The following is a 27806-nucleotide window of genomic DNA, read 5'->3' on the forward strand; positions in this document are numbered from 1 at the left end:
AGCATCATCCCAGAGCACATGGCACAGGATTGTGTCCAAATGGTTCTGGAATATCTCCACTGAGCAAGACTCCACAACCTGTTCCAGTGCACAGTCACCTGCACAGTAAAGTTTTTCTTCATGTTCAGGTGGAACTTCCTGTGCATCAGTTTCTGCCCGTTTTCTGTCTCTTGTCCTATTTCTCCGCACCACCGAGAAGACCCTGGTCCATCCTCTGACACCCACTGTTAGATATTTATACCACATTAATGAGGGCCCCTGTCAGCCATCTTTTCTTGAGGCGGAACGGGCCCTGCTTCCTCAACCTTCCCTCACAGTAGATACACTCTGGTCCCTCAACCATCCGTGCTGTCCTCCACTGGACCTGCTCCAGGAGCTCCATGTCTCTCTTGTCCTGAGGAGCCCAGAACAGGACAAGGCACTCCAGATGCGCCTCACGGGGGCTGAGCAGAGGGGCAGGATCACCTCCCTGACCTGCTGGCAATGCTCTTCCTAATGCTCCCCAGGCTTCCATTGGCTTTCTTGGCCCCCAAGGCACACTGCTGGCTCAGGGACAGCTTGTTGTCCACGAGAACCCCAAGTTCCATCTCCACAGAGCCACTTTGCAGCCGATCATCCCCCAACCTGTACCGGTGCTCGGGGTTATTCCTTCCCCTTCTTCCTTCCTGCGTTCAAGCAGCTCAGCCGTGAAGAAAAAAAAACAAAGCGACGAGGAAGGGCTGAGCACGGCCTGAGAGCCACCAGTCCCGCCCCGGCCCGCGCTGGGCCCGCGGGGCCGCCTCAAGGCCGAGCCCCGCCGCGCATCACCGCGGCCGCCGGTCACCATGGGAACGGCCGCAAGGCATGCCGGGCTGAAAGAAATTGCTGCGGCAAAAGCCTGCAAGAGCGCCGGACCAGGACCAATAAGATCTCGGGGTGATGGTGGCGGTGACCAATGGCTGGCGGCCGAGGTTGAGGGGGCGGGGCTGGGGGCGCTCGGAGGCGCCGGCGGCGCGCGCGGGTCGGTTAAACAGCCGCGACGGCGGAGCTGAGTGCGTGCCTCAGTCCGCGCCGTCCCGCACCCTCACCGGCTCTGCGTCCGCACCGCGCCGTCATCGCGGCGCCCGCTCGACGGTGAGGGCAAGGCGCTGCCGGCCTTGAGCATCGGGCAGGGACGGCTACCGAGAGGGGCTGGGTCCGGCTCGGGAAGTCTGGGACTGGGCAGCCCCCGTGCCTGGGCTCTTCCCCGACCGCCGCCTCCGGTTTTCCCGCATCCCCGGCAGCTGCCGGTGGCACCCGGTAGCCAGGCGGGGCTCCGGGCCCTTGGCCGCGCGTACCGGGCTTTCTTCGCCTCCCTCGGGGGAGGGCAGGGCCGTCGGGCCGGGCCATGGAGCGGCCGCGCTCTCTCGCGGAGCTCCCGGGCCGGAGCGGGGCTGGGGAGGGCCGGGAGGGCGGCGGTGCTTGTGTGGCTCCCGGCGGAGCGGGGAGCGGGCGCTGAACGGGAGCCGGCGTTGGAGCCGCCCTGCTCGGGCTGTGCCCGGCCACGGCGGGGGCACCGCGCGGCGCCCGAGAGCGCGCTGGGAATGGCGATGCCTTCCTGATGTGGGGCTGCTCGGCAGCAGGTGGTGCCGGCAGGTGCTCCTGCAACTTTGAATTGCCTTCATTTTTTCTCCGAGCAGGCAATCATGAGTGATCGAAAGGCCGTGATCAAAAATGCGGACATGTCGGAGGAGATGCAGCAGGACGCTGTGGAATGTGCAACTCAAGCTTTGGAGAAATACAACATTGAGAAGGACATTGCTGCTCACATAAAGAAGGTAGATGTTGGCTTGTAATGTGCTCATGATATCTCTATGCACATGAAAAATCAATTGGGGAGAATGTTGCTAGGCAAGTAGCGCTAGAAAAACAAGTTCTAGAGATGCTAGATAATCAAGTTGGACTTTCTCTTTAGGCTGATGTCCATGTGTTGTTTTACCCACCCTTTACGTGGACCTTTCTCGGTGTTGTTTTTCTTCTTGCAATACTTTCTGCTTACGGCCTTTTTTTTTTGCCGCTGTCCCATTGTCCGTGTGAGGATAGAGTGGTATCTGACTGTCCCTGTGACTGAGGAGCTGGTACAAAACACAGGGGCTCTATTGAGCTCTCCTGTGATTTTCCTCTGAGAGGAAGTTTGTTCTTGGTTTCAACTGTTTTTAACTTAATCTTAAGGATCTCTTTGCAATTCTTGCCAGCTGGATTAAAAATAGAACGGTAAAAGTAATTAAGTATTTTTCTGCAATTCTCTGTAATTGCACCTCTCCTTATGTAGTGATCCAACCACAAACGAAAAAGAAAATCCTGGTGGCACTGAGTATCTGTTGTTTGCAACATCTGTGTTGTCCTTTATGTAGGATTAACAATACATGAGAAGGATCTAGTTCAGATTATATTTCCTGCTTCGTCAGCTCGGGAGAACGGAGAAATCAAAGTGCGTCAGTAGAAGTTAAAGTGATCTGAGTGGAAGAACTGTTGAATTGTTAAGGCCGATTGGACTGAAACTGTCTGGTGTTAACTGCTTGGCATGAGGAACTAAATTTGATAAAGGTTTAGGCCAAAAGCTGTGATGTTTCACATAGATACGTTAACTTTTACCGAACGCTGTGAAAAGGGGCCTCAAGAGCTAGTTCCAGCTGGAAAATAAGGAAGTTATAACTGTCAGCAGAAAACACAACATGAGAAATAAAAAAGACTGTCCAGAGACAATGAAAAGACCCAATAAAGAACAAGAATTCCCCAGATCCTAATGTTATTGGTGTGAACTGTGAAGGGTGGGGAACTGAGATTGGGAGGGTGTAATTGCCTGGCAGTTTCTTTGTTCGGGGTCCTTCTGGAAAGCACCCAGCTGGAGCTGTTCTGCTGCTGTACCACTCAAAGCCCGAGGCTTTGCTCTGCCTGGGGTGGAGGTAACTTTAGAATACAGGCTACCTGGGGTGAAGGAGCTTCTCTAGCATGAGAAGTAATTCATCCATGCAGAATGATTGCTTCTACTAAAGAAATACTTGTTTGCTATGACCAGAATATGGAAATTCTCCAGATGCAGAAAGTACCTATGAAAGTTGAAAAGAGAGTTTAGTACTTTTCAGATACCCTTTGTAGCAACTACTGGGAATTTATAGAAGATTTGTTTGATCATTCAGTTGTTACAGAGCACGTGGCAGAGAATTTTCTGTTTAGCAGCTGTGCTGTTGATAAACAATGAAGTCTAAATTACGGCTTTGTCTCTGTGGGTACAAAACTAATGGTGAATCTCTTACTTAAGAATTGTAGATGCAATTGTTGTGAATTATGGAGGAATAGAAGACTACTTCAACAAAAGTAATATTTTAAACTTAGTACTTCTCCGTTAGGAAGCGCTGTGGGGTTTTTGTATGTCTGACTAAGCAGCAGATGACCAATAAGAGGTAAATAAAATAATCCTAGTACTTAAGAGCATCTGTTCTTCCTCCGATTGCCTTGCTCAGATAGTGAATGCCTATTAGAAGAGTTCTTAATTTGTAGTGATCTGTTTTGCAGGAGTTTGACAAGAAATACAATCCCACTTGGCACTGTATCGTGGGAAGGAATTTTGGCAGCTATGTGACTCATGAGACCAAGCACTTCATCTACTTCTACCTCGGCCAAGTCGCTATTCTTCTTTTCAAGTCTGGTTAGAGCCTTGGACTGTTACTGAAACTTGCATCCAGTTACAGAACTCTCTGACTAGTTACTGCAGCCTTCCTGAGGACACAGGCCTTGATTTTCAAGGGCAATGGCAGGGATGATGTTGTAATAGATGACATTACATCGTGGATATAAAAAGGAAAAGTACCAAAAAAGTCTTCCTTGTATTTATTTTTTTTCCAGAAGGCTCCTCCTTTGCTACTAGAGGTGTTGGAGCAGTTTTACTTTTGCAAGTTTTATAGCCATCTACTGTATTTCCTGATTACTGCTAGTGCTATGCAAGTACTGACAGTGTTTATGTTCCAAACTTCTCTTATTCTTCTGATTTTACTTTTATAAGATAATTTTCCCCCCACTTGTTTGCTGAATGTGCTGTCCCAAAACCTGAGCTGTTTCTTTTTTCTGCTATCTCTGGAGAAATGTGCTGGAGAATAAAAGCCAAGTTCTTCCCTGGCCAGGCTGTTATTTCTGGCTGATTTGTAACATTGTGGTGACAGCGGATGAGTCTTGGGGCAGGCCACGGGGAGTGCTACCTGTGGGGGTGTGTGGGGCCACGGCCACGACGCCAGTGGTGCCTGGGCTCCATCCACATCTGGCCGCGGGTGACTCGTCACCATTACCGGGCATGGGATGTGATCCTGGCAGGGAGTGGATCTGCCCCTGCGGGCTGGCAGCAAAGGGCACAGCTGCGCTCTGCCCGCGCTGGTGCAGGGATTGGGACCCCCCCCGAGCAGTGGGAGCCCAGTGTGGGCGGCAGGGCTCGGCCGTGCTGGTGTCACTCCAGCTAGAGAGTGTGTGATTAATGTGAGCCGGTGTTTGAGCCCCTGCTGCTTGAGCTGTGCCCCTGCCCAGCCACCCGGCCAGTGCTGGCACTGAGGGCACGCAGGGAATGACGATACCTGTGGGGCTGCTTGGCAGGTGCCTGGGGCAGGGGCTTGCTCCTGCAATTAAACCCTCTTCACTGCTTGATACAGACATCCACGAATGATCAGGCAGCTGTGGTAGAGGATACAGACATGCCCAAAGAAATGCAGCAGCAGCTTCTGCAGAGTCCATTTGGGCTGTGGAGAAACGGGAAATTGAAAGAAATCGCAGTCATTATGAAGAGGATAAATTGTAATTGTTTGATTGTAATAGCCTTTCATGGAACACTATCCACAGTGGATGTCAAGGGGGAATAACACTTTTGGAAAAGTGAAATACTGTGGTCATGTGATACTTTGAATTTTTTCTGGGGCCTGGTCTCGCCCTTCAAATCTCTTTGGAAATCCAGAATACCTGAATGCTGAGTTTAATCCATAATCACCAAGGCACGCTGTGGTTAGACGGGCCTGTGTGCTGTCAGGGACAAGTAGGAGCTGCAGTGCCCGTTGGCTGGGGTCGAAGGCCGTCTGTCTGTCCCATGTCCTACTCCTGGTCATGTGTTGCAGGGAAGGAAGATATCTGGAGCCTTGAAGATAAGCCAAGTGTCCTCTGTGTTTTTCCAGTAACCACAGACTGTGCTGATAGCAGCTGTCATACTGAGAAAAACCTCAAACTCTTCCCAGTGTAGGCTCAAAGCTCCTTGGCCAACTAGAGGTAATGGCCAGCCAGGCCAACAGAACGACCCAGGCTCTTGCTCTTGTGCAGCAAACGGTGCTTTCACGAGCAGCGGGAGGCTTTTAGCCGAATGTCTTCCCTGTTCCTTGCAGTGTCCACAGCATTACGACTGTTTTAGGCAGAGTTAGGCCGCAGCCGCTCTCCCTGCTGTCCCCGGTGTCCGCGGAACCGGCGGCGTTCCCGTCGCCATGGAAACGGGAGCGGGCGGACGGCACGCCGCGTGGGGCGCGCCCCGCCCATCATCCCGCGCTCGGCCAATGAGCTCCTGGCAGTGACCAATGGCTGGCGCGCAGGGGGCGTGGCCGGGCGCTGCGGGGCAATGGCGGAGGGGCCGGGCCGGGCCCGCCGGACGGGGATGGCGGAGCGCGGCCGGGGCCGGGGGAGCTGCGGGTCCCTCCGCAGCCCCCGCCCTTCCTGTGCCCGGCACTCCCGGCCGGCGCTGCCCGGCCGCGGCGGGGGCACCCGAGAGCGCGCTGGGAACGGCGATACCTGTGGGGCTGCTTGGCGGGAGCTGCTCCCGCAACTTTGAATGCTTTTTTATTACTGGTGACCATGTGTGGCCTGGCGGTTGTGATAAAGGATACGGAGCTGTGGGAAGCGATGCTCTGCCGGGTGCCAATCGGTCTCTGCAGGAATGCAGTGTTGAGTGTGGCACTGCAGCTCGTGTAACTAGGGCAAGTGGTCGCTACCGCTATCTTCCTGTTGAACGCTATTTGAACTGTATGGTTGTTTTTATTTGGGGGAAGACTTCCTTGTATTTATTTTCTTTCCGCAGCCAGCTTATTTGCTAATAAAAATGTTTGTGTTTTTAAAAGTTTTGTGTCTCTATACTCTCTTCCTGGTACTGCATGTGCTATTTCTTATTTCTTTTCAAATGTGGAGGAGCAACTTTGTTAGAAAGTTAAGGGTTTTTTTCCCCCTCAGATCCAGAAGATCTAAACACTGTGGTAACTACACTCACAGTTTGGCCAGTAATTCTAAGAATAGTAGACCTAAATAGGAACAATCAGGTATTAAAATAAGGCCATTATGAGGCTTTTCTTAAAATAGTATTTATAGAGGATTTGTTTGAAATGTGTAAAACACAAATTCCTAGATTTGTTGATCATCCTGGTGTTACAGAGCACGTGGCCTATGCATACAAAACTAGTAGTGAAGCTTTTACTTGAGGCGCTGTAGGTTCAGATCATGGTATGGGTTATGGAAGTAAAGATACCCTTACATGCTCCATCTATACTTTTTTTAAGAACCTGGGAATTGCTCTCCCACAGAACTTGAAGCTCTCATCCCTAAAATAATGGAAAAGGCATCAGGAGATGCATTCAAGAATGCATTTTAAAAATTAAAAGAAAAGCCTTTAGGATCCGAATTGCCTTGTGGACTTTTTTCCCCTCTTGCTTTGAGGGAAAAGTTAAAAAAAAATACCACTTCAAGTAGGCCTGATGAGGTACCTTTTTTTTTTTTTTTTTTTTTAACTTTTGCGGTTATTTGCTACAAATGGGCGGCAATGATTTTTGACCAAATGACTGTCTGTCCCGCCGGGCGCTGCTGAGGCGGGGGCGATCCCTCGGGTGCCGGGCGAGGAGCGAGGGGCGGGCCCCGGCCTCCCGGCGCGGCCCAGGACTACAAATCCCGTCATGCCCGCGGGCCCGCCCGCGCCGGCTGCATCCGGGTCCGGCCACTGCTGCGGGCGACTCGTCGCCATTACGGGGCAGCGGCGGCCGAGCCGGGGCCGGTGCGGCGCCGAGCAGCCGGTGGGTGCCGGGGTGGTGCCGACCCCTCGGGCGGCAGCAGCGCCGGGCCCCGCGGGGCTCCGTGAGCAGCTCTTCTTTCCCCCTCTCCCGGAGCCCCGCAGGCCCGGCCCGGCCTCCCGCGGCCTTCCCCGGTTCGAGCGGAGCAGCGAGAAGATGTCGCCATGAAGGAGGCCGAGTCCGCGCTGCGCCGCCCCCGCCGGTCGCCCCCGCGGGCCATGAGCCTGGGCCCCCGCCGGCTCTGCCAGCGCCCGTCGTGCCCCCTCGCCCAGGGCCGCCGCTCGCCCGGGGCGCCCGTTGATGCTGCAGAGCCCGCCCGGCGCGACCCCCGCAGCCCCCGCCATGGACAAGAGCAGCCCCTGCGGCTCCGGTGCGCCCGGATCCTCGGCTGGCAGCAAAGGGCAGCAGCCGCGGTCGGCCTCGGCCGGGCCCGCCGCGGGGGAGTCTAAGCCCAAAGGCGGTAAGGGCCGGGAGGGGGCTCCGCACGGAGGGAGGGGGTGAGCGTGGGGCTGCGGGACAGACGGCCTTGGGTTTGTGGCGAAGCTGAACTTCGCCTTTTCGGGTTGTTTGTGTCTCAGCTGGGTTTAAAAGGCGGCGTTTCAGGTCACTGCTTGTTTTTGGTTTCTTTTTCCATCCTCTTCCGGCTTTGCTCGCTCTTGGGTGGGCTGGAAGTCCTACTCTCCTCTCCCTGTAAGGATTAATGTTTTATCTTCATTAGTATCGGATTAATCAGCTTGAGCGCTAAAGCCCTGGTGCTATAGTAAGAACATACATTCACCGGTACCTGTGAATAGAGCCCTTAGCTTTATCTTGTACCGGTTGTGACACACCTCACCGAGGGGGGTCTGGTGTCCGTACACAGCATCTCCCCTTTGAGCACAGCCCCAGGGTTTCAGTGACCAGCTTTGGGGGAGCTCATAGTTAGGTGGCTGTTGTTTGTTCCTCTGGCATTCAACCCAAAGTGTCACACCTGGAGTTGCAAACAGCTGGTTCTGCTGACAGAGCAGTTTGTCAGAAGCCGGTGTGGTTCCTGTCATTTCAAGGTAAGACCTAAGCCCATTTCACTCTCTAAACTTGTTTAGGAAGAGAGCGTTCCTGGCAACATTTTTTTTTTTTTCCCCTAAAACCTAGAAATGGGGCAGTAGCGATTAAAATTGGTGCCTGAAGTCCTTGAAGTATATGAGAGTCTGTCAACAGGTTGCTACAGCACCATTGCTGTACTAATTTCCTTCCTCCTCAGGGGTTTGTTTCAGCTGTACTATTTGAGGCCTCTGAGAAAGCAGCAGTGCAGTCCAGAGGGTTAACAAAATTAGTATCTTGAAGGTGTTTGTTGACTCGTCTGTGGACCTTCTAAGCATGATCATGTCCTGGATAACCAAGTATTACCTGCTCTCCACCTGTATTAATTGACCTTCCACAGGATTGACAGAAGTGGAACATGGGAGGTGATTCACTCGCAGCTCCCCAGGTTGTGCTGTAACTGTGCAATTACAGTGAAATTTTAACTTCAAATTCAAACACTTGGAAGCCTTTTTCTGTCCCTGTCTTGCCAAAGAGACACCTCCTTACTCCAGCTTCTTTTGTAGTGGTGTGTGATGCTCTGTGGAGGATTATTCACAGAATACAGACATCCTTCAGGAAGGGTTTTAGATGATTTGTGCTGTGGCTGGTATCCCTTCATGTAGAAGACATGAAGTATCTGGACTGAGGAAGGATGTAAAAGGCCTGTTGTTCCAGCCCAGAATAAAAAATGTTAAGTAATTTTTGTGGAGTGCCACCTTTCACAGGCTTGAAATATAATAGCACTGGTAGCACAGGAGCAGTGGGGAGAGAAATCATGATTCTCTTCTACTCCAAAACTTTTAATTAAATAGATGCCAACACTTTTTAAGACCTCTTTTTTTTTAATAAAACAGAGGAAAAATTTTGTCGTAGCATAATTCCACTTCAGTGATACTTGTTTCTGAGCTGCAGTGGAGGGCAGAGGGATGAATTGATTCCTTTACAATCAAAGAGACACGGACAAATTAGAATCTCTTTTCATAGAAGTAGATGTTTATTTAGGAACATCTTAACTGGAGGGTACTGAAAACTAAAATGAAAATATTCCACTGGTAAAATTAGGGCAAATAACTACAAAGGATGCAGCTGGGTAAAACTGTGTTTATGTTTTAATAGCTGCTCTGTGTAGGACCCTGGCATGTCACCATATGGAATCTTTTTCTTGAGTTCCTTATCACTGTCCTTGTAGCTGTTGTGGTGCACCCTTTTAAGGACAGGTACAGGATGTATTCTGGAAATCTTCAATCTCTTCTGAAATGGAATGTAATTTTGTGGAGCACAGACCTTGCTCAGATGGGCACTGGGTTAAATCCAGTCAAGCACTTGCCATTTGATGCTTTCCTGAGTTACCTGCTGTAACTGTCCAGCTGACGAAATGAAATTGATATTCCTGAATCTTTATGGTAGTTTCTCTTTCACTGGAAATTGGCTAAACAGAGTACTGTATTCCCTTGTATTTGTGGAAGTTTGATTCCATCTATCTTTCAAATTTGGCCTCAGAGATTAAATTAAACTGAAAGTTTCCAACAGAAAAGTTTCTCTATGTTGTATTAGTGTGCCAACAGGAATCACATCCAATTAGAGTGGAATAAAGTAGCTGAGGCAACATAGGCTTGTTGGTTTTCTGCAGGCTCAAGAGCTGATGGACAGTGTTAGTTGTCACAAACATTCCTGGGCCTTATCACACCCAGTGCTGCTTGGCTGGGCTGTGAGAGCTCGGTCACCTCCTGCTCACTGGGATGTTTGCCTTGGCAGCAGCAGCAGTGGCCTCTGTGTGTTCTCATGAAACCACCCTGTGGCTTTAGTGTGATCCAGACCCCTTATGCAATGCTGCTGGCTTCAGCACAGCTCAGCAGAAAAGAGGGGGAAAAAGGTGGAAGGAAACTGCAGTTCTCACCCCAATAGCAAACCAGTATTTGCCCAGGTGATAGCCTACAGCTGCTTCTAATGCTGTGAACTTCATCTCCTCTCTGGAGATACAGGTCCTCTAGCAGCAGGAGAAACCACAAATCTCAGGGTTTGCTCCAAAATGCCAGGACAGTTTTATTGCTAGTGTTTTTAAATTGTACAGACAGTGTTTTTTATAAGTCTCTTGGAGTGTGAATGGGTCGATAAATCCACATAATCTGTGTGTGTATATATATATAGGTTAGATGCCATGAAAACAGCAAGAGGAGTAGCTGGGGACCCTAGTGAAGAGTAAGTACCTCACCAGCTCTCTGGCTGTTGCTGACTCCTAATTTGCCAAGAGAAGAAGCAAAAAAGAAACTACCAAATCCAAACTTACCCTTCTTAAAACTGGGATCTCTCAAGAGGGGATGGCAGTGAGAATCTTCCACTTTTCTCTATGCCTGAGTGCAGCCTGTCCTGCCCTGCTCTTTGTGGGAGTGCTGGCATGGATGATAGAAAGCAGAGAGCTCCCTGACGTGTGGCATGCTAGAAAGGTTGGAAGGAACAGCCTTGTTTAGATTCAGGGTGCGGGAAAGCTGTTCCAATTTACAGATGCATTCTCCAAGCTCCTGGTTGTCTGCTGACCAATTTCATTACTACTCTGACGGACCAGGTTTCTACTGAGGTCAGTTATTCTCGTGGTTGGGGGGTGAAAGTGCTGATCTGTAAAATCAGGTTTGAAGCATTGTTAGAATGTTGTAGGGTCCTTTTAAAAAAGGCACAAGTGGAGAGTTCTTTCCTATAAAATGTGAGAGTCACTAAAGTGACTCCCGAAGCTCTAGGTGGTGCCTTAAAAGGACCTATAGCGTGACAGGAATGTGTGTAAACCATCTGACTGACAAAGTTGGTGGTGAGTAACTCGATTGAAACTTTAAGTGGTAGGAAATTCTTCTGTCAGCTCCAGGGATGAGCTGTTCCTTGTTCTGGGGCCTTGTAAACACCCACTTTAAACTGACTTCTGAGTTGTTTCTTTTCCCTATTTGAAGATGGCAGAGAAACTGCAAAGTGGTACAGACACAACAGGTGTGTGCCCCTCTAGTGCATTTGCTGAAATTACAGATTTAAGAAGGTAGTTGAGCTCTAGACAGACACTTCTTCTGAATAACTTAAAACCTCCAAACCTCTTCAAAATTACTTATTTTTTTACCAGAGACTCTGAGGTGTTGGGTAATCCTTCTTCCCTACAAACATTCTCAAAAAAGGTCTGTCTAATCATTCAGCCAGACCTGGTCACACCCTCAGTACTTGGCAGTTTCTGGTGTGTTTTTTCCTGATAACGCTCAAGCCATGTCTTTTTAGCCTGATGTGCATTAAAGCACTGCCAGCTATGCAGGCATGTGTTTGAGTTACACAGCTGTGGTTCTGACAGAGTTGGTTTAATTCTGAATTAAAGGATCAGCCTTTTGAATAGCAGAGTAGATTGCCAGTTCTGATGATGAAGTTTCTCTGCAATATGGGCCTGTCACATCGTGTGAAAGTAATGGTAGTGTCCTGTTTTAGCTGTAGTTGCAGCCAAAGGAGTCTGACAAGTGCAAGAACAGCAGACAGCACAGAACCTGGTCCAGCCACTTTTATTACTTAATTTATTCTTACAAAGTTGGATCCTTGGTAACATACAATAACATACAGAACATCCTGTTCTCAGCTCACCTTTTCTGGGGGATGCAGGTGGAAGAAAAAACTTGAAATAACAGCAGCAACAGAAGATACTTTATGTGGATGATGCCATTCCAGCTGTTTTAAATGCTTGGGTAGATGGGAAGTGGTGCTAGGAAAGGGAAAAACTGGAAGCCCTGGCAATGAAACTGCCCATATGAGAAACGTGATCCTGAATCACAGTGATATGTTTGCCTGCCATGTAAGATTTATGTTAAGGTGTGGGCAGGAAGACTACAAAGTGGGAAAAGGGAAACTAATCGGCTTTTATAAAAATGCAGCTAGATATTGTGTGAGGTCTTGCTGTTTGTGTAATGTTTACTGAGTATCCAGAGTGCCTTTGGGGCTGGCTGGTGTGGATAGATGTCTTGTGGGGCCCGAGGAGTTTTGTTTCTGAGCTTATCACCATTCCTCTGCTACAAATAAAACCTGGGGTGGGTGATGGAAGTGCCAGGTTAAGCACCCAGTCCACGGCCTGTTGTGTCCTTGGGCAACTCTGATCTTGTGTTAAGACTACTAGAAATACCTTCATAGTATTAACTCTGTTCTAGCAGTTTGATTTAGCAGCCGTTGAGGCACAGAAAACCTCTCTCAAGAGCTGGACTGATTTTTCTGCTCTGTTCCTGCATTATTTTGCTTTGTGCTTCACCGCTGTGTCCTGTGTTCGGGTCAGTGGTGTGCTAAATAGTTTTTGGCAAACAGTTCTTGTTGCATAGGTTGGTGGACTTGGTACTTAGATCCTAGGTATGTGCCCTGCAAGGCCACAAAGGGTTTGGTTTGTGCTTCAAGATCAATTAGCATTTGTTGGCCTGATGACATAAAAGTATTTTTTAAACAGAATTAGATCTGCTGGGATCTTTTAAGCATAGAGTGCAGAAGTGAGTGAAAAAGGCAATGGAAGCCTTCAAGAAAAACACAGGCAGCAGTGTATTTATAAAATATATTTTATGTGTATAAATATGATAAATTGCGTGTTTTAGGCAAACTAAATGAAAAAAATAACTAGTTGTTGTCACTTCTTGTAATGGGGCATGAAGATGTGGTATATGATGTTAGTATTTATAACTTAATGTACCAGGCAACACACTGATATCTGATAGTGGCAATTCCAAATCTGGAAAAAAGAAATTCAACTCTTTATAAAAGATAAAGCACAGCAAATACATTCTTTTAAACTCTTTGACCAGCTCTTTGGGCAATGATAGGAATGAAGTGGTTTGGGTTGCTGGGGGGATTTAATGTCCTGATAAACACTACCCTTAAGATAGTGGCTGAGGTGAATTTAGCTGAGGTGCAGTACATGGGACCAGCTCTGAGGCTGCTGATCTGATTCTTCTTTTATTTTCCTTTCAGATGGAAAGAATGCGAGTGGATCCAAACAGCGTTATAATCGTAAAAGAGAAACTTCATATTCAAAAAATGAGAACTTTTCCAGTCAGTCCCGTCGCTCCAATTCACAGAAAAGCAAAGCTTTTAACAAGATGCCCCCTCAAAGGGGAGGCAGCGGCGGAAGTGGCAAACCTTTTAGCTCTTCTAATGGTGGAAGACGAGATGAGGTGAGAAGTGTAATGCTGTGACTCCAAGGCCTCCTTTCTTGGGATGAGAGGATCACCCTGACCTGCCTAGACAGGTCTGCTGTGTTCAGTTCCTGGGATGGGAAGGCAGAGAGTAATAAGAGGTGCTGACATCGTTGAGATGCCAGAGGGAGTGTGAGCAGAGCAACTTGGCAGCTGCAGAAGAGGAATGCTCTTTTCTGTGCTCTAAGGAAAAATGCCATCCCAGGAATGGGTGCCAAGACAGACCACGTACACATCTCATGACGTGGGTCCTTTGTGAAAATATACAGTGACACAATTTCACTGCCCTGTTCCTGCTGGCCACGCTATTTTTAGTACAGCCCAGGTGCCATTGGCTGCCTTGCCCATCTGGGCACAACTGGTTCATGTTCAGCTGCTGTGTCCCAACACCCCCAGGTCTTTTCCTGATGGGCAGCTTTCCAGCTGCTCTTTCCCAGGCCTGGAGCATTCCAAGGGGCTGTTGTGACCCAGGTGTAGGGCCTGGCACTTTGTGGTGTTGAACCTCACACCTTTGGCCTTGGCCCATCAGTCCAGCCTGTCCAGATCCCTCTGCAGAGCCATCCTATCCTCCAGCAGATCTACATTCCCACCCACCTTGGTGTCATCTCTGAGCTTGCATAGGGTGCCCTCAGTCCCCTGGTCCAGATCATTAAGACATTAAACAGGACTGGCCCAAGTACTGAGCTCTGGGAACCCCACTAGTGGGGGCCCAGCTGATGTCACCCCATGTCCCTCCACTCCTGGGCCCAGCCATCCAGACAGGTTTTTTACTCAGAGTGGTGCACTTATCCAAGCCATGGGCAGCTGGTTTCTTTAGGAGAATGCTGTGAGAAACTGCCACAGGCTTTTCTAAGGTCCAGGTAGAAAACATCCACAGCTGTTCCCTCATGCACTGTGTCACCTTGTCACAGGAGGAGGTCAGGTTTGTCAGGCAGGACCTGCCTTTCATAAACCCACGTTGGCTGGGCCTGATCCCCTGGTTGTCCTGTACACTCTGTGTGATGGCTTGTAGGATGAGCTCCATAACCTTGCTCATCATGGAGGTCAGATTGACAGGCCTGTAATTCCCCAGATCCTCCTTCCAGCCCAGTTTGTAGGTGTGTGTCACGTTTGCTGACTTCCAGTCAGCTGGGACCTTCCAGTTTGCCAGGACTGCTGGTAAATGATGATCCCTGCTGCCAGCTCCCTTAGTCACCGTGGGTGGATCCCATGCAGCCCCATGGAGCTGGGGCTGTCTGAGTGGCACAGTAGGTCACAGTTCCTCTGCAGCATGGGGCTTCATTCTGCTCCTTGTCCCAGGCTTCCAGCTCAGGGGCTGGGTACCCTGAGGACAGCTGGTCTTACTATTAAAGGCTGAGGGAAAGAAGGCATTAAGAACCTCACCCTTTGCCACTGTGTTTCCTTCTGCATCCCATAAAGCATGAGGATATTCTTCAGCTCTCATTTTATAGCTGATGTATTTATGAAAACACCTTTTTGGTTTTTACAGCAGTGGCCAGATGAAGTTCTAGTCAGGCTTTGGCCCTTCACTTCTTTCCCTGCATAACCTCATGGCATCCTTGTAGTCCTGCTGAGTTCCCATCCCTTCTTCCTCAGGTCATAAATTCCTTTTTTTCCTGAGTTCCATTTAAAACTCTGTTGAGCCAGGCTGGTCTTCCCTCATCTTTGGCTCATTTTTTGGCACAAGGGTACAGCACGTTCCAGTGCCTTTTAAGATTTCTTGAGGAATGTCCAGTCTTTTGGACTCCTTTGCCCTTCAGCACTGCCTCCCAAGGGACTCTGCCAACCAGTCTTCTAAACAGGCCAAAGTTTGCTCTCTGAAGATTGTGTCCAACCACTCCAGGGACATAAATTTACAGGTGATAGTGGTATTGTGAAAGTAATTGTATTTGCCTTGCTGATATCAAGGTAAAACCAGACTGAGGCTTTTATGCTGCTGTGGATCTAAATGCTGTAGAGTGATTGTGGGCTTTAATACTCTGTTTTTTTGGTGTTGATGGATGAGCAACACTTCTCACCTAGATCACTGGCTGAAAATTCACCTGCTGCTTCTGTTAAGTTCTAATTCGTTGCTTCATTATATGAAAACTAACTTAAACAAGTACAGCCTGTGCAAATAGCAATCAGGCTTGTATTACTGTCTAAAAGAGTATTGTCAGGATTTGAACAACTTCCTGACTTTGTTTTGCCAGCTTTTACTTGTCTTTGTGGGTTTTTTTAACTCTCTTCTCCTTTTGCTCAGTGTGGGGTAAGACCACTTGAGTTCTGACTTTCAGGTTCTCGTGCATTTCTAATGCTGCACTGCTTGATTTGCAGAACAGGGATGGGAAAGGTGAGTGAGTAATGATGCATGTTCTGTGTGCTATCACTGATGGAGCCTGGGTGTCCACCTGTACTGCTGCCTTTGCTGTAAGCTCCAGCAATTTCTAACAAATGCTGTTCTCTCTTAGGTAGCAGAGGCTCAACGGGCAGAGTTCAGCCCTGCCCAGTTCTCTGGTCCCAAGAAGATTAATCTGAACCACTTACTGAACTTCACCTTTGAACCCCGTGGCCAAGCAGGACATTTTGATGGGAATGGACATGGCAACTGGGGGAAAAGGAACAAGTGGGGACATAAACCGTTCAACAAGGAGCTCTTCCTGCAGGCCAAGTGAGTGGGAGATCCACGGGGCTCTTAGAGAGCAGAGACATGGAGCTCTAAGGGGTGACCCGCCAGGGAATTGTATTTGGGCTTGACCAACTGTATTAATCTTTTCCAGGGTGGAATTACCTTTCTGTAGTGTTCTTAGTGGTAATGACTGTATTTTAAAGGGATTTGTCTTCACCTATTTGCAAGGTATCTGATGGAGTGAGTCCTTTAGATACAAACAAAAACCTTCTGCTCTTATTTCCAAGCGTGGCTTTGGGATAAGACTCTCCTATTTGGGAAAATCTGTGTAGTTCCTTATAGAAGATGGTGGATTTTTCCAAAAGTTGGTTTGTTGAGATGGAAGGGATAGCAGTTGCTACATGAAAGCTGTTCTGAATTTTTAAGTCCCAAAGGCAATTACTTTTATGGGTCTTAGCTCTTAAAATGCTGATTTTTTTTTTTTTTTTTTTTATTTTATTTTTTTTTTTTTGGTGGGCCCCAAAGTATGTAGTATAACCCAAATGATCATCAATACAGTAACCTAGTAGCATAAATTCCTTTTTGACTGGAAATTTCCCCAGAACTTGACATCCTATCTCTGATAATATTAAAGATAAAAAGTATTTTCAGCATTGATGCTTCTGATTTCTCCATAATGTTTTGTGGTTTATTGTAATGAAGTCTATTTGCAGGAAGCCCAGTAGTTGTAGTTTTTGTGACAATATTTTTCCCTTTGTGGAGTCTCTTTTTTTTTAATAGATTCCCCATTGCAGCTGACTGTTTCTTACAAAACTTTTTCTCGAAAACCAGTCTGCCTGGCTCATGCTGTACTTATTCTGTGATGTGTCTGACTGAAATTAGACACACCTGTATTCTGAAAATCTGGTTGTGAACTGAACTCATGATTGCTTGTTGATTGAAGTTACTGACTGCATCCAGCAGTTTTCTGCTGGACAAAGAAGAAGCTCAGAGAATCCTATAGGGTAGTTCTCAAAAAGTTTTTAGAAACAACTGAGTGGATCATCTGTCTCTTTGCCTTTCCCCAGCTGCCAGTTTGTTGTCTCTGAAGAACAGGACTACACAGTCCACTTTGCTGATCCAGATACCTTGGTCAACTGGGACTTTGTGGAGCAAGTGGTCAGTTGTGATGGGCTAGATTTTTTTTTTTTTTTTTTCCTTCTTAAGAACCTCAACCTGTCTTTAACTAGCTCTTTCCCTCTGTGATGTTACATAAAACTCAGCTGTTTTGGAGTTGAGGCCTTTTCTGTCACTCCCACAATACTGGGAAAGATCTGTCATGGAATATATTATGAAATACTTTCATGACAGGAAAAGAGAAGTGCTAAAATCTATTAGGAAAATTAGCAGCTTCTTCTTGCTTTCGCAGATGGGAGCTCATCAAAAATAGTATCTGACATTCTGTAGACAGAGTCCTTGTGATCGAGATATTAACAGAAAACTTGGGCATGAGTCCATGGAAGAGGACTAGAGTGTAGAATTTTGAAGAATTATTCTGTGCATAGGTGGCCTATCTTGCCTAGCAACAAAATGGAAAATCTCTTGAGAATTGTGGTCAGAAGTTTTGGGTTGCCTCAAGCAGAAATTTATATCTGCCAAGACAGTCTGCTGCGTGGTGTAGGTGGAGAGGAGGTAGGCTTACTGTTACCTGTCACTACAAGAGAGCTGGAAAAACCCAGGTGCCTCCTTGGCAGTTATGTCTCTGCCACACAGAGATGCTACCAAAGTGTCTGGCTAGACCTAGCATGTTCATGGAAGTGGGTAAGTTCAGTCTCACAGTTACACAGGGCTGCACAAGTCTGCTTGTGGGAGAGGCCACAGAGCTCGCTTGCCATCTTCTCACTGTCTGAATTCTCATGATGAAGATGCTGCTGGCTCTTAGAGGGGAAACGTGAGAAGACTCACTTTTTAATGTCATTGGAGTAGAAATAAGATAGAAGAAATAAGATGGGTCGCTTAGAAGCTTTTTCTGTGTGCAGTCTGAAGGTGTTAGTCCACAGTGCGCTAGTTTCTTGGTAAATAAACACAGCCTAAAGAGCTGGAAGATAATACGTTAGAGTAGATCTTACAGGTGGCTTATTCTGGACCCCAGGAACTGATTTTAGAGTCTAAAACTTGTGCTGTTCGTCTCCTGTGCCATTTCAGCGCATCTGTAGCCATGAAGTGCCCTCTTGCCCCATATGTCTGTACCCACCGACCGCCGCCAAGATCACCCGCTGTGGGCACATCTTCTGCTGGGCATGTATCCTTCACTATCTCTCCTTGAGCGAGAAGACCTGGAGTAAGTGTCCTATTTGTTACGGCTCTGTTCATAAGAAGGATCTCAAGAGGTGAGACAATATTCATTAAATCGTGCATCTTATGGAAATGTTATTTTTACACTGCTGACCTCCTCCGTACATTGCAGTGTTGTTGCTATGGAAACACGTCAGTATGCAATTGGTGATACCATTACCATGCAACTTATGAGAAGAGAGAAAGGTGTTCTGGTAGCACTGCCCAAATCCCAGTGGATGAACGTGGTTCAGCCTGTTTACATCAGAGGTGAGTGTGTCTGAATCCTGTAGCTGACTGTGACCAGGATTTGTGTAGAGACAAATTGACCCTGGCAATGCCATGCTGTCATCTTAAAACATCACACTGTAAAACGTGGGGCTTAGCAGCAGCTGAATGACCACATATTAACAGTAAACTTCCTACTCACACTGTTTTTCTGTAAAGGCTTAACTTGTATGCTGTGTATCTTCAAGTGACTGAACTGCAGACTCCTGCCTTTACAGTCACTGCTTATAGTTTGATGTGTCCTTTGTATCCTGCAGTCATTGGTTTGACTCTTACTGCTTTTATTGGCTCTTCAGTGTCCTTAACTTTTTTCCTCCTGACTCATTATACAGCTTCACAAAAATAACTGTCTCTGTGTCTAAACTATTTCAAGGCTGTAATCTTCAACAAGGTTTTCATCATCTTCACTTATCAACTGAAGTCAGTGAATGCTGTGGGGAAATAATCAAAATTATTGCAAACCTATTCCAAACATCTGTTGCCTGACATCTTCAGTTTTCTCCAGTCGAGAGTGTGACTAACTCATCATCATCTTATCTGTTAGTATCGCAAAAATTTTGTGACTAAAGAAATAATTTTACTGAACATTGCTGCTTTGTGGGCTGTCTTGGCTCACTTCATCTTGCAGTCACATTTAGGAGAGGCTGCATGCATTTCAACTCTGGAAAAAGTCAGATCTTCTGAGTGTGATGGGTATCCAGCATACAGACTGCGGTCTTTCATGTTTCTCCATATTTGAAACTAAGGGACTTAAGTACTTTCATAAAACAAACAAAAGAACAAATACAGGATTTGAGAACACTCTAAAGCCAGGAAATTCTCAATTAACTTGGTGACTGTAGACAAGGTTGGACCCTTGGGGAGCAGGGAATACAGGGACTGTGTTCATATGGGATGCTATGGTTGCTGTAAAGTAACAGCAGTGGTCACCTTTTGCTAAACTGCAGTTCTTTAGCTTACTGTTTCTGCTGTGCTTCTTGTAAGAACCTCATAATAATGTTTTGTGTGCATTTTTAGTACATATGGGCTTATGAACTAGTTTGAGCCAAACCAGGGTGGGTGGCTTTGCAGAAATTTCCAACGCCAGTATTGTTGAGGAAGGAGCAAGAAGCTGCAGACTGCATTGTTTCAGGAAGCTTTGACACCCTCAAGGTTTCTCAAAGGTGTTGCTCCTACAGTGTAGAAGTTTAGGCTTGATTTTTACTGATGTGTAGCAACTTAGTGGTGAAGTGGCAGATGAACTGCTGTGTGGGGGAGAGAGGTGTCAGAGCAGCTGTGTGACACCAGCTTGTGATACAATGGTAATTTGTGGTGTCTGTATCAAACTCTCGCTGAGTGCTGTCTGCCCTGGGGGATTAACTCACAAAAGTGAGCAGTAACAAAACTTCAGAAGAAGCAGCAGCCCAAACTGGTGGCTCTGTGTGCAGATATTAATGGTTTGGTGCTCCTTCTGTGCAGATGAGCAGCACAGTCAGTATTCAAAGCTGCTTCTGGCATCCAGAGAGCAGGTCTTGCAGCTGGTGATCCTGGAGGAGAAAGCAGCATTGCTGAAACAGTATGAGGAGGAAAAACACACCCCAGAAGCCTGCTTCATTGAGGCAGCTATCCAGGAGCTGAAGGTAACAACCTCTTGGGAGGCTTTTAGTAGCTTTTCTTTAATGAGTGTGCTGAGTGCTGGGCATCCCTGTTCTGCTGCATGGATGGTTGTGTGTGATTATTCTGGTCTCTAGCAAGTTGCTGGAGTTTGCTGCTGGAGTAGCATTGTACACCTTGGAGGAGGAGACCATAGCCTTGGGGTCCCAGATATCTGATGTGGTGTTCAGGATAACACAGCAGGATGGGTTTTATGGGATGGTATTCCAGTAAAGGAATGCCAGGGGAAGGCGGAAAAATAGCTGTGGGGGTGGTCTCTTGGCTTAAATGGCAAATTGAAACTTGATCCTTTTGGATGATGTGCAGGAGCGAGAAACAGCACTCTCTGCTGACCAGGATAAAAACAATGGCATTGCTGGAATCAGTGCAGCTGTGGAAGAATTGGTTCTAGAAAGCTCCAAAGCTGTGGAGCCTGCTGTTTCCCAAGAGAAAAAGGTGGGTGACAAATCTGCTCTGGCAGATCCTGTTAACACTTAATTCTGCCACTTCACACTGCAGTGTGCGGTGAGCTCGTGCCAAAGATTTTTGCAGAGATGATAATGTTTGAAGTAGGTGGCGTGGTACTAACTCTCTCCTCTCTGCTGTGGTAGTGTGATGTGGAATATCTCTCTGCATTCGATGAGGAGCTTGTGGAGCCTTCCTCTGACCTGGCAAGTTCCTTTTCACCTCCTGTGGAAGTAGAAGAGGCAGTGCTGGATGAGGAGGAAGTACCTGAAGTGGACACTGTAGGAGAACCTGTTATGAACACTGTAGAGGAACCAAATCCAGCTGAAACAAGCTGCCAAGAATCTAAAGATACAGTTAGCAGTGGACATCTTGGCAACTCTCCTTTTTACTATTTCTATCAAGGTCAGTGCCATGAAATCCTGGAATCACAGGGGCAGAGATGCCTCCTTTGAGACCCTCCTTGAGGAATGTGTCAGTGCATTAGATGCAGCTAACCCCTGTGAAATAAAGTACCACAGGAACTCAGAAAGGAGCTTTAATTTTATTAGTGGAGGATGTCCTGAGGTGGGGAGAAGGGTACTGAAGATGAACAGGCAGACAAGGAGTGATGATGTCTTGCCTTTCAGCGGAGGATGGGCAGTGCATGTACCTTCACCCTGTGAACGTTCGATGCCTTGTGCGTGAATATGGCAGCTTGGAGAAGAGTCCAGAGAAGATAACTGCAGCTGTAGTGGAGATAACTGGCTACTCCATGACAGAGGTAGTTATTTTATCTTCTTACTGATTAAGGGCCTTGCTTTAGCAGGTTGGTCATTGTAGAGGAGACTTGATTCTCTTCAGTAGTAAGAAATAATAATATGAATGGGTAGAGATGCTAATCTGTGAAGGGCATTTGTGAAAGCTGCTGGGCCTTACATTGCTTTTGGTAAGTAGGCTGTGCTGTAGTTTGGTTTTTTTCCCTAGAAGGTCCAGTACGAAAATAATAGTGTTGCAAGTCTGGTATTGCAGAATTTTATTCCAGGGATGTGAGTGAGAAGAAGAACATGAAAATCAGTAAGCGAGCTGGAGTAACTGCATCCAGGTCTGATTGTGATGTAGCTGGTGGAGATCTTGGGACATTTGATTCTGACTCAGGGCATCCGTCATGTGTTTGTAGTTTTTAAAGTAACTATTGTGTCACTGGTGCTATTTTTTTCCATTTGATTTGATGAATGTTGTGCATTTTATCTCCATTCATCACCGTAGCTGCCTCTAGTCCTTGTGATGACATACCACTCTCTCTTTATCAGGATATAAGACAGCGTCATCGCTACCTCTGCCACTTGCCCCTCACCTGTGAGTTCAGCATTTGTGAACTGGCTCTGAAGCCCCCTGTCATCTCGAAGGAGACTTTAGAGTTGTTTTCAGGTTTGTTCTACCTTTCTAGTGGGTTCTGCCATGAACGGGAAGCTGTTCTTACCTCTTTAATGGTAGACAAAAGAACATACATTAGAGCTTTACCCCTCTTGCACCAACTGTGTGATGACTGCTAGACAGAGCAGCCCCAACTCACTGTTTCATAGACAACAATTACAAACAGAATAAAAAAATCCCAACTGCTTGCAAGAGCATATGTTGTTTGTAAGTATATTTTGTTGCTAATGTGTTATAAGATTGTTCTCAAAGCTGGAGGAAACCTTGCTAGAGTATTGGTGTGGGTTTTTTTGATATCCAGTACTGTGCATTGCTCCTAGATGACCTTGAAAAGAGGAAACGTCTACGGCAGAAGAAAGCTCGCGATGAACGACGGCGCGAACGCAGGATTGAGATAGAGGAAAACAAGAAACAGGGCAAATGTAAGTTATGGTGGCACATAACTGGTGTGTTTTCAGTCATATTTCGTTGCTGAGCTGATTTCTTGAGCTGTAGGATGACCTCTGAGGCCTGTAGTTTGCAGTGTGTACTTAGAACAAGATTACAAAGTATTAGGAACGATGTCTATATAATGAAAAACATAAGCTGTTTGAGTCAGGATGTTAAGTGATGTTATGCAATTGCTGCATACTTGTGCATTTAGGGAGAGATGGAGAGCATTCAAGGGCACAGCTATCTCCATGGTGTACATTGCTCTCTGTTTTTATAGTAATCATGATGGAAAGTGGAAAGTGGAGAAGGCAAAAAAAGGCCTAGAAACTGCTTCCATCCAGCAGCAGGGCTTGTACTGGTCTCCAAACAGAGGGTGGAAAGAAATGAGTTGGCACCTCCTAGACTCCTGAAGTGACTTGCATATTGACAGTCCTCCCCCACATTGTGTAGTGCTTTAATTTAAAATCTCTTTCTAGATCCAGAGGTCCATATTGCTCTAGAGAATCTGCAGCAGTTCCCAGCTTTTTCCTCTTGCCCCAGAGAAACTGCCAGCACTGAACATCAGGACTTCTGTCACTCTCCTCTTGGCAGAAGCCCTGTGTTTCGGACAGGTGAGCATCTAGAAAACATCACATTTAGCTCTTGATCATTCTTTTGGGATCTAGTGCTCAGGTCATCAAGCTAATCTTTCTCAATACTGACCAAAGACAGCTTCTTTTCAGAGAAGCTCTGGCTGCCCTGTCGCTGAAAGTGTTCAAGGCAAAGTTGGATGGGGTTTGGAGAACCTGGTGTAGTGACAGGTGTGCCTGCTCATGGCAGGGAGGAGGATTGAGATGGTCTTCAAGTCCTTTCCAACCCAGACCATTCTGTGATTCTTTCCTGGACTGCCTGACACAAAAGGCAGACACGGTTAAGAAACATTCTGTTCCTTTGTCTGCTTTTTACTGCCTCTACTTTGATAATATGAGAGCTGCACTGTAGTTACCCCGTCTTTTACACGAGGCAGAAGAAAGGAAACAATTGCCCCAAAAAGGAAAGAAAATTTGGCTTGCCAGGAAAACACTAGTAGCATTTTTCCTTTCTATCATCTCCATCTTTTCCAACATGTTATTCTAAAATAAACCCAACAAAAAGCACCCCCCAGCTTCCCAAAATAAATAAACAAAATCCCTCAAACAAACAAAACCAAAAGAAAACCACACACAAACTTAAATCTCCCTTAAATAAAAAGATTGAGGAAATGTGAGAAATCCCACTGTGTGACTGATGGATAGAACCAATTAGATTAACATGACTAATTACATAGGATAATAAAACTTTTTCTGTTACATCCTGATAAGCAGCATAATGACTGCCTTGGCCAAATGCAACTGGCTTTAATTCTCAGTTCCTTTCTCTGTAGAGTCTATTCCAACTCCGCTGTCACCTGCTGCCAGCCAGGTCAGCCCATTGCTCTGTGGAAGCTTGGAAGAAGAGTCTCCCTTCCCTTCCTTTGCCCAGGTAAACCACGTAGCAGGGTGAATCTTGTCAGAATTACCTGTGTCTTAGTTGGGGATTAGGCTGAGACTACAATTGCTTCCCCTACAAAAGCAATGTGGGATAAATCTTCAGGAGACATCATAAGGTTTGAGTGCTTGAAGGGGTTTCTAGATTTTCTTGCCACTTAGGAGGTCTGCAGGATTGTTCAAGTATGGGGAATTTAATCATATCCTACAACTTCTTTGATAGATGTTGAGAGTTGGAAAGGCAAAACCAGAAACGTGGCCTAAACCTGCTCCAAAGACAAAAGGTAAGAAAATTTGGTATTAGTACTTCAGGTTCTTAACCATTCTCTAAATGTGAGAAACTTTGTAACTTCAAAAGAAAGATCTGGAGTTTGGAGGGACATTTATGTGGTGAAAGTTTTATACAGCCTTCTGCACATCCTTCCCTCTTTCAGATGAGAACACTCTGGCACTCCCAGTGCCTGGAGACAGTGATGGAGAAAGTGACAGCTCTGACCGGATACCTGTGCCCAGCTTCCAGAATTCCTTCAGCCAAGCGATTGAGGCAGCCCTCCTGAAACTGGACAAACCATCCACAGCTGATCATTTATCAGGTAAAAAGCAGGGGGAAAGGCAGGAAAACTTCCTGAAGTGAAGAAACTAAGTATTTCCCCTTCTTCCTCTGGGAGAAGTGAAAGCAGCAATTTTGGGGACCAAAAATTGGCCAGAGAACAGTTCTGAAAATTGTCACGTTGTGGTTTCTGAACAGCTTGACTAGGACTTCTGTCAGCTTAAAGCAGCCTCTTAGTGGGAGCTGAGATCTCCAACCAGTAAAGAATCCTGTTAGGACAAAGATGGCTTTTGACAATCATGTTGGCCACGTCTCTGCTGGAACCTAAATTAAGCTTTACTTTAAGGAAGTTCAAGTTATACTAAACTAAAAATACCTGAGCTGCTGAACTACCACTTCGGTTTTACCAAAATGTCGAGGTAACTGCTAGCTGATATTTTGACTTAGGGAATGTGAAACAAATTGAGGTGAACTTAAGCCTGGTGCTGGCTGGGGAAATTTATTTTTAATGCTCAATTCTGATGTTCAGCTTTGGCTTCTGTTTGGAGACTGCACTGGATGATGGAGAGAGTTACATGGGAGGGCCTGGGAATTTCAGTGGAATGTCTGCTCCATTTGGGATTTTTTTGGACATGTATGAAAGTGATACTTTTTGGAAAAGCAAACTGCTGGATGCCGCAGTCCTAGGATCTGCTGTTACAACAGCAACTCTACAATCATTTAGGCATGTTTATAATTGTATTTCAGGTGCGATAGTCTCCCTTAGTTCATCTGGAGTAATGTTTTTGTTAAACTACCTGGTGTTCAGTGAACTGATAGGAAGTGTTGTGGATCTGTAGAAGCCTCTTAAGCCAGGGAAGACCATTTATCATTTGTGTGTGATGTTCCTGTTCCATGACAAGAATGACAGTATCATTTTAATTCTTCACAGAGGAAAAGGGAGGCAAGAAAAGAAAGAAACAGAAGCAGAAGCTATTATTCAGCACCTCTGTTGTTCACACAAAGTGATTCTGCTATTCAAGAGAAGTTTCCTCTCCTGGTTTTCTTTTAATTTTGCTTTGTTTTGCTGCTATAGTTTAAGTATTTAAATTTGTGTTTCCAGGACTTCTAGGGGCTTCAGGAGGAAACCATTGACAGTATATTGAAGTAATATGGTTTGATTCCAACTGCTTAATGAATTTGTACTGAAACAGAGTTTTGGAAGTAACAACCCAGAGACAAATCTGCCAAGGCTTCTAGTTGCTGAGTCAGTCCTTTGGGCTTGATAAGCAGTGTGAAAGTCCTCACAGCTGTGTGGCACTGCCAAAGTACTGCAATATTAGCCAAGAGAAAAGGCAGAGAGCCTTTATTTTCCTGAAATTATTCATGGGCAGAAGTCCATCTGACTGACAGTAGTGCTGTTGCAGTAAAGCTGTCAAACTGCTCTCTTGAGAAACTGATTTTGGCTGCACTGGAAACAGGCAAACGAGCTTATTGGCTTTAGAGTGCTAGCTGCTATATCTGTTCTTTTTCTAAAGAGCAAGAATTCCTCCTGTTCTCCTGGCTTGGAAAGATACAAAGCTGAGGTGAGTGTAAAGCAGAATTTGGCTACTTGGTTTTAAAGTGGCTTGTTGATTTGTGTATTTCAAAATGGCCTTAGTGGTAGAAGGAACCTCCTGACTTCTCTCAGTTGTTCAGGTCTGTGTTAATGTGGGTGAGTGAGGCTGCTAATTTTTGTTTTTTGCCAACCATGGGCTACACATTCTTTTTAACCTGATCATCTAGAATAAACCCCCTTCTGGGCCTCCTGCTAACCATCTGAATGATGGTTTGACACTGGCTGCTCTTGAGTTGGAAGAACAATTGATAGCTGAAGTCTGTAGATAACTTTTATACCCCAGGTAGAAACTGGGGTTCTCTTGTACTGGGATAAGAGCCTGTATCTGCTTGGTTCTAGGATTTAAGTTGATCTGTCTCTTTTGGACCCTTCCCTGCTCTTTCTTTGGGTGGTCACATTCTGCACTGCTTGTGGTCTGATTTGAGCTAATGAGTTAAGTGGTGTGGATTTTGTTGAATAAAATGAACTTTAGGCGTAATGTACCAGTCAAGGCCAACAGTTGCAATAAATCGTACGCACATGCACTTACGGTACTGCACCCTTCCTCAGCTGTAGCTGAACTGTCATGGCAGTGTGGAGCCCTAGAACGCTGCACAGATTCGAATTTCACCTTCCTGCTGGCAGAATTAATTGCAGGGTGCTGGTACAAAGTACCACTGAACTGAGGGAGGGAGACTGACAGTCTTTTGTTGTCTTCAGCCCCAGTGGCACAGGCTTTGGCGTGCTCTGTCCCTCTGACACTGATCTGAGCGAGGAAGCGTGTCTGAGGCACTTGGAGTTAGGTATTCCACACCCCTGGCAGTCAGTGGCTGTGTCCCTGTTTAAAAAGCTGATGTCAGTACATGGGTGCTTGATTTCACAGCAAGCAGGCTCCACGTGTATGCCTCATGGGAAGCTGGTACTAAAGGGTCCATCACACGTGGCTGTAAGCCAGAAAGAACAGGAGAGGGGGGAGGTAAAGAATACTTCCAACTGCTACGGGAGGATAGAGGAAACACCTGCAAAATATTCTTAGAAAGCAGCTTGACTTCACGCTTGGTCACAACTAACCCCACTCAATGGAAAGACAGTAGATTGTCAGGGGACTGCAAAGAAACTAAGACAAGATGCCTGAAAGTGGTAACACTCTTGTTGTCAATACTTAAAATGCATATGGGAAAACAATTGGTGAGGGCAGAGAAAGCAACTAAGAGAGACTCAAATATGCTGTGAACTGTGTTTACAGCAAGTCATTTTAAGCTGTGGAACAGGAGTAACTACTTAAGTGTCTAACCAGTATCTGTTGTGTTCTATTATCTCTGCACATTTATAGTCAACTTTTCTTTGCATTGGGAAGAGAGAATAGCTGGAGCTGGTGTAACTCACCTCCACACGTCACAGGCACTAGGATAAGGGAAGTGATGCGGGCAAGGCAGGCTGTCCCTGCTGCAGGGGCAGTCCCCCACGGGGACAGCATCTTCAATTGTATCTTGTTTTCCTATGGATTCGAGATAATACCAGCAGTGCTACTTTCCTGTAACTGATTGGTGTAAACTTAATAAATATCTAAGCAGTACTTGTACCTATGAGTTTTATAATGGGGGGGGATGGAGTTGAGCCTTGCAGCTCTGCCATGCATTCCACGTACTTTCTGCTCCCATGAACACAACTGGTGCTTTTCTCACTCAAAGCAGGGGAGATTGCCCTGTGGCTAACAGTGCACTTAAAGATAAGGTAAAAAAAGA

At 46.5% G+C, this 27806-nt stretch overlaps 2 protein-coding genes across 2 annotated transcripts; both read left to right on the plus strand.

The window, feature by feature from the left end:
• The first annotated feature begins 979 nt into the window (after window positions 1–979).
• On the plus strand, window positions 980–4132 carry LOC120760343 (dynein light chain 1, cytoplasmic). The gene is made up of 3 exons (XM_040080430.2): window positions 980–1113; window positions 1659–1796; window positions 3535–4132. The coding sequence occupies exons 2-3, from the start codon at window positions 1665–1667 to the stop codon at window positions 3670–3672; spliced, it is 270 nt and encodes an 89-aa protein (XP_039936364.1). The 5' UTR covers window positions 980–1113; window positions 1659–1664; the 3' UTR covers window positions 3673–4132.
• A 2878-nt stretch (window positions 4133–7010) lies between these two features.
• On the plus strand, window positions 7011–27643 carry RNF10 (ring finger protein 10). The gene is made up of 17 exons (XM_040081242.2): window positions 7011–7491; window positions 13053–13255; window positions 15727–15926; window positions 16952–17042; window positions 18069–18253; window positions 18331–18467; window positions 19944–20104; window positions 20445–20573; window positions 20729–20987; window positions 21212–21345; window positions 21875–21992; window positions 22319–22420; window positions 22907–23041; window positions 23833–23930; window positions 24159–24219; window positions 24370–24528; window positions 25417–27643. The coding sequence occupies exons 1-17, from the start codon at window positions 7332–7334 to the stop codon at window positions 25491–25493; spliced, it is 2409 nt and encodes an 802-aa protein (XP_039937176.1). The 5' UTR covers window positions 7011–7331; the 3' UTR covers window positions 25494–27643.
• Window positions 27644–27806: the final 163 nt, after the last annotated feature.

The sequence above is a fragment of the Hirundo rustica genome, chromosome 17 (genome assembly GCF_015227805.2).
Source record: "Hirundo rustica isolate bHirRus1 chromosome 17, bHirRus1.pri.v3, whole genome shotgun sequence".
In the NCBI taxonomy this organism is placed as follows: domain Eukaryota; kingdom Metazoa; phylum Chordata; class Aves; order Passeriformes; family Hirundinidae; genus Hirundo; species Hirundo rustica.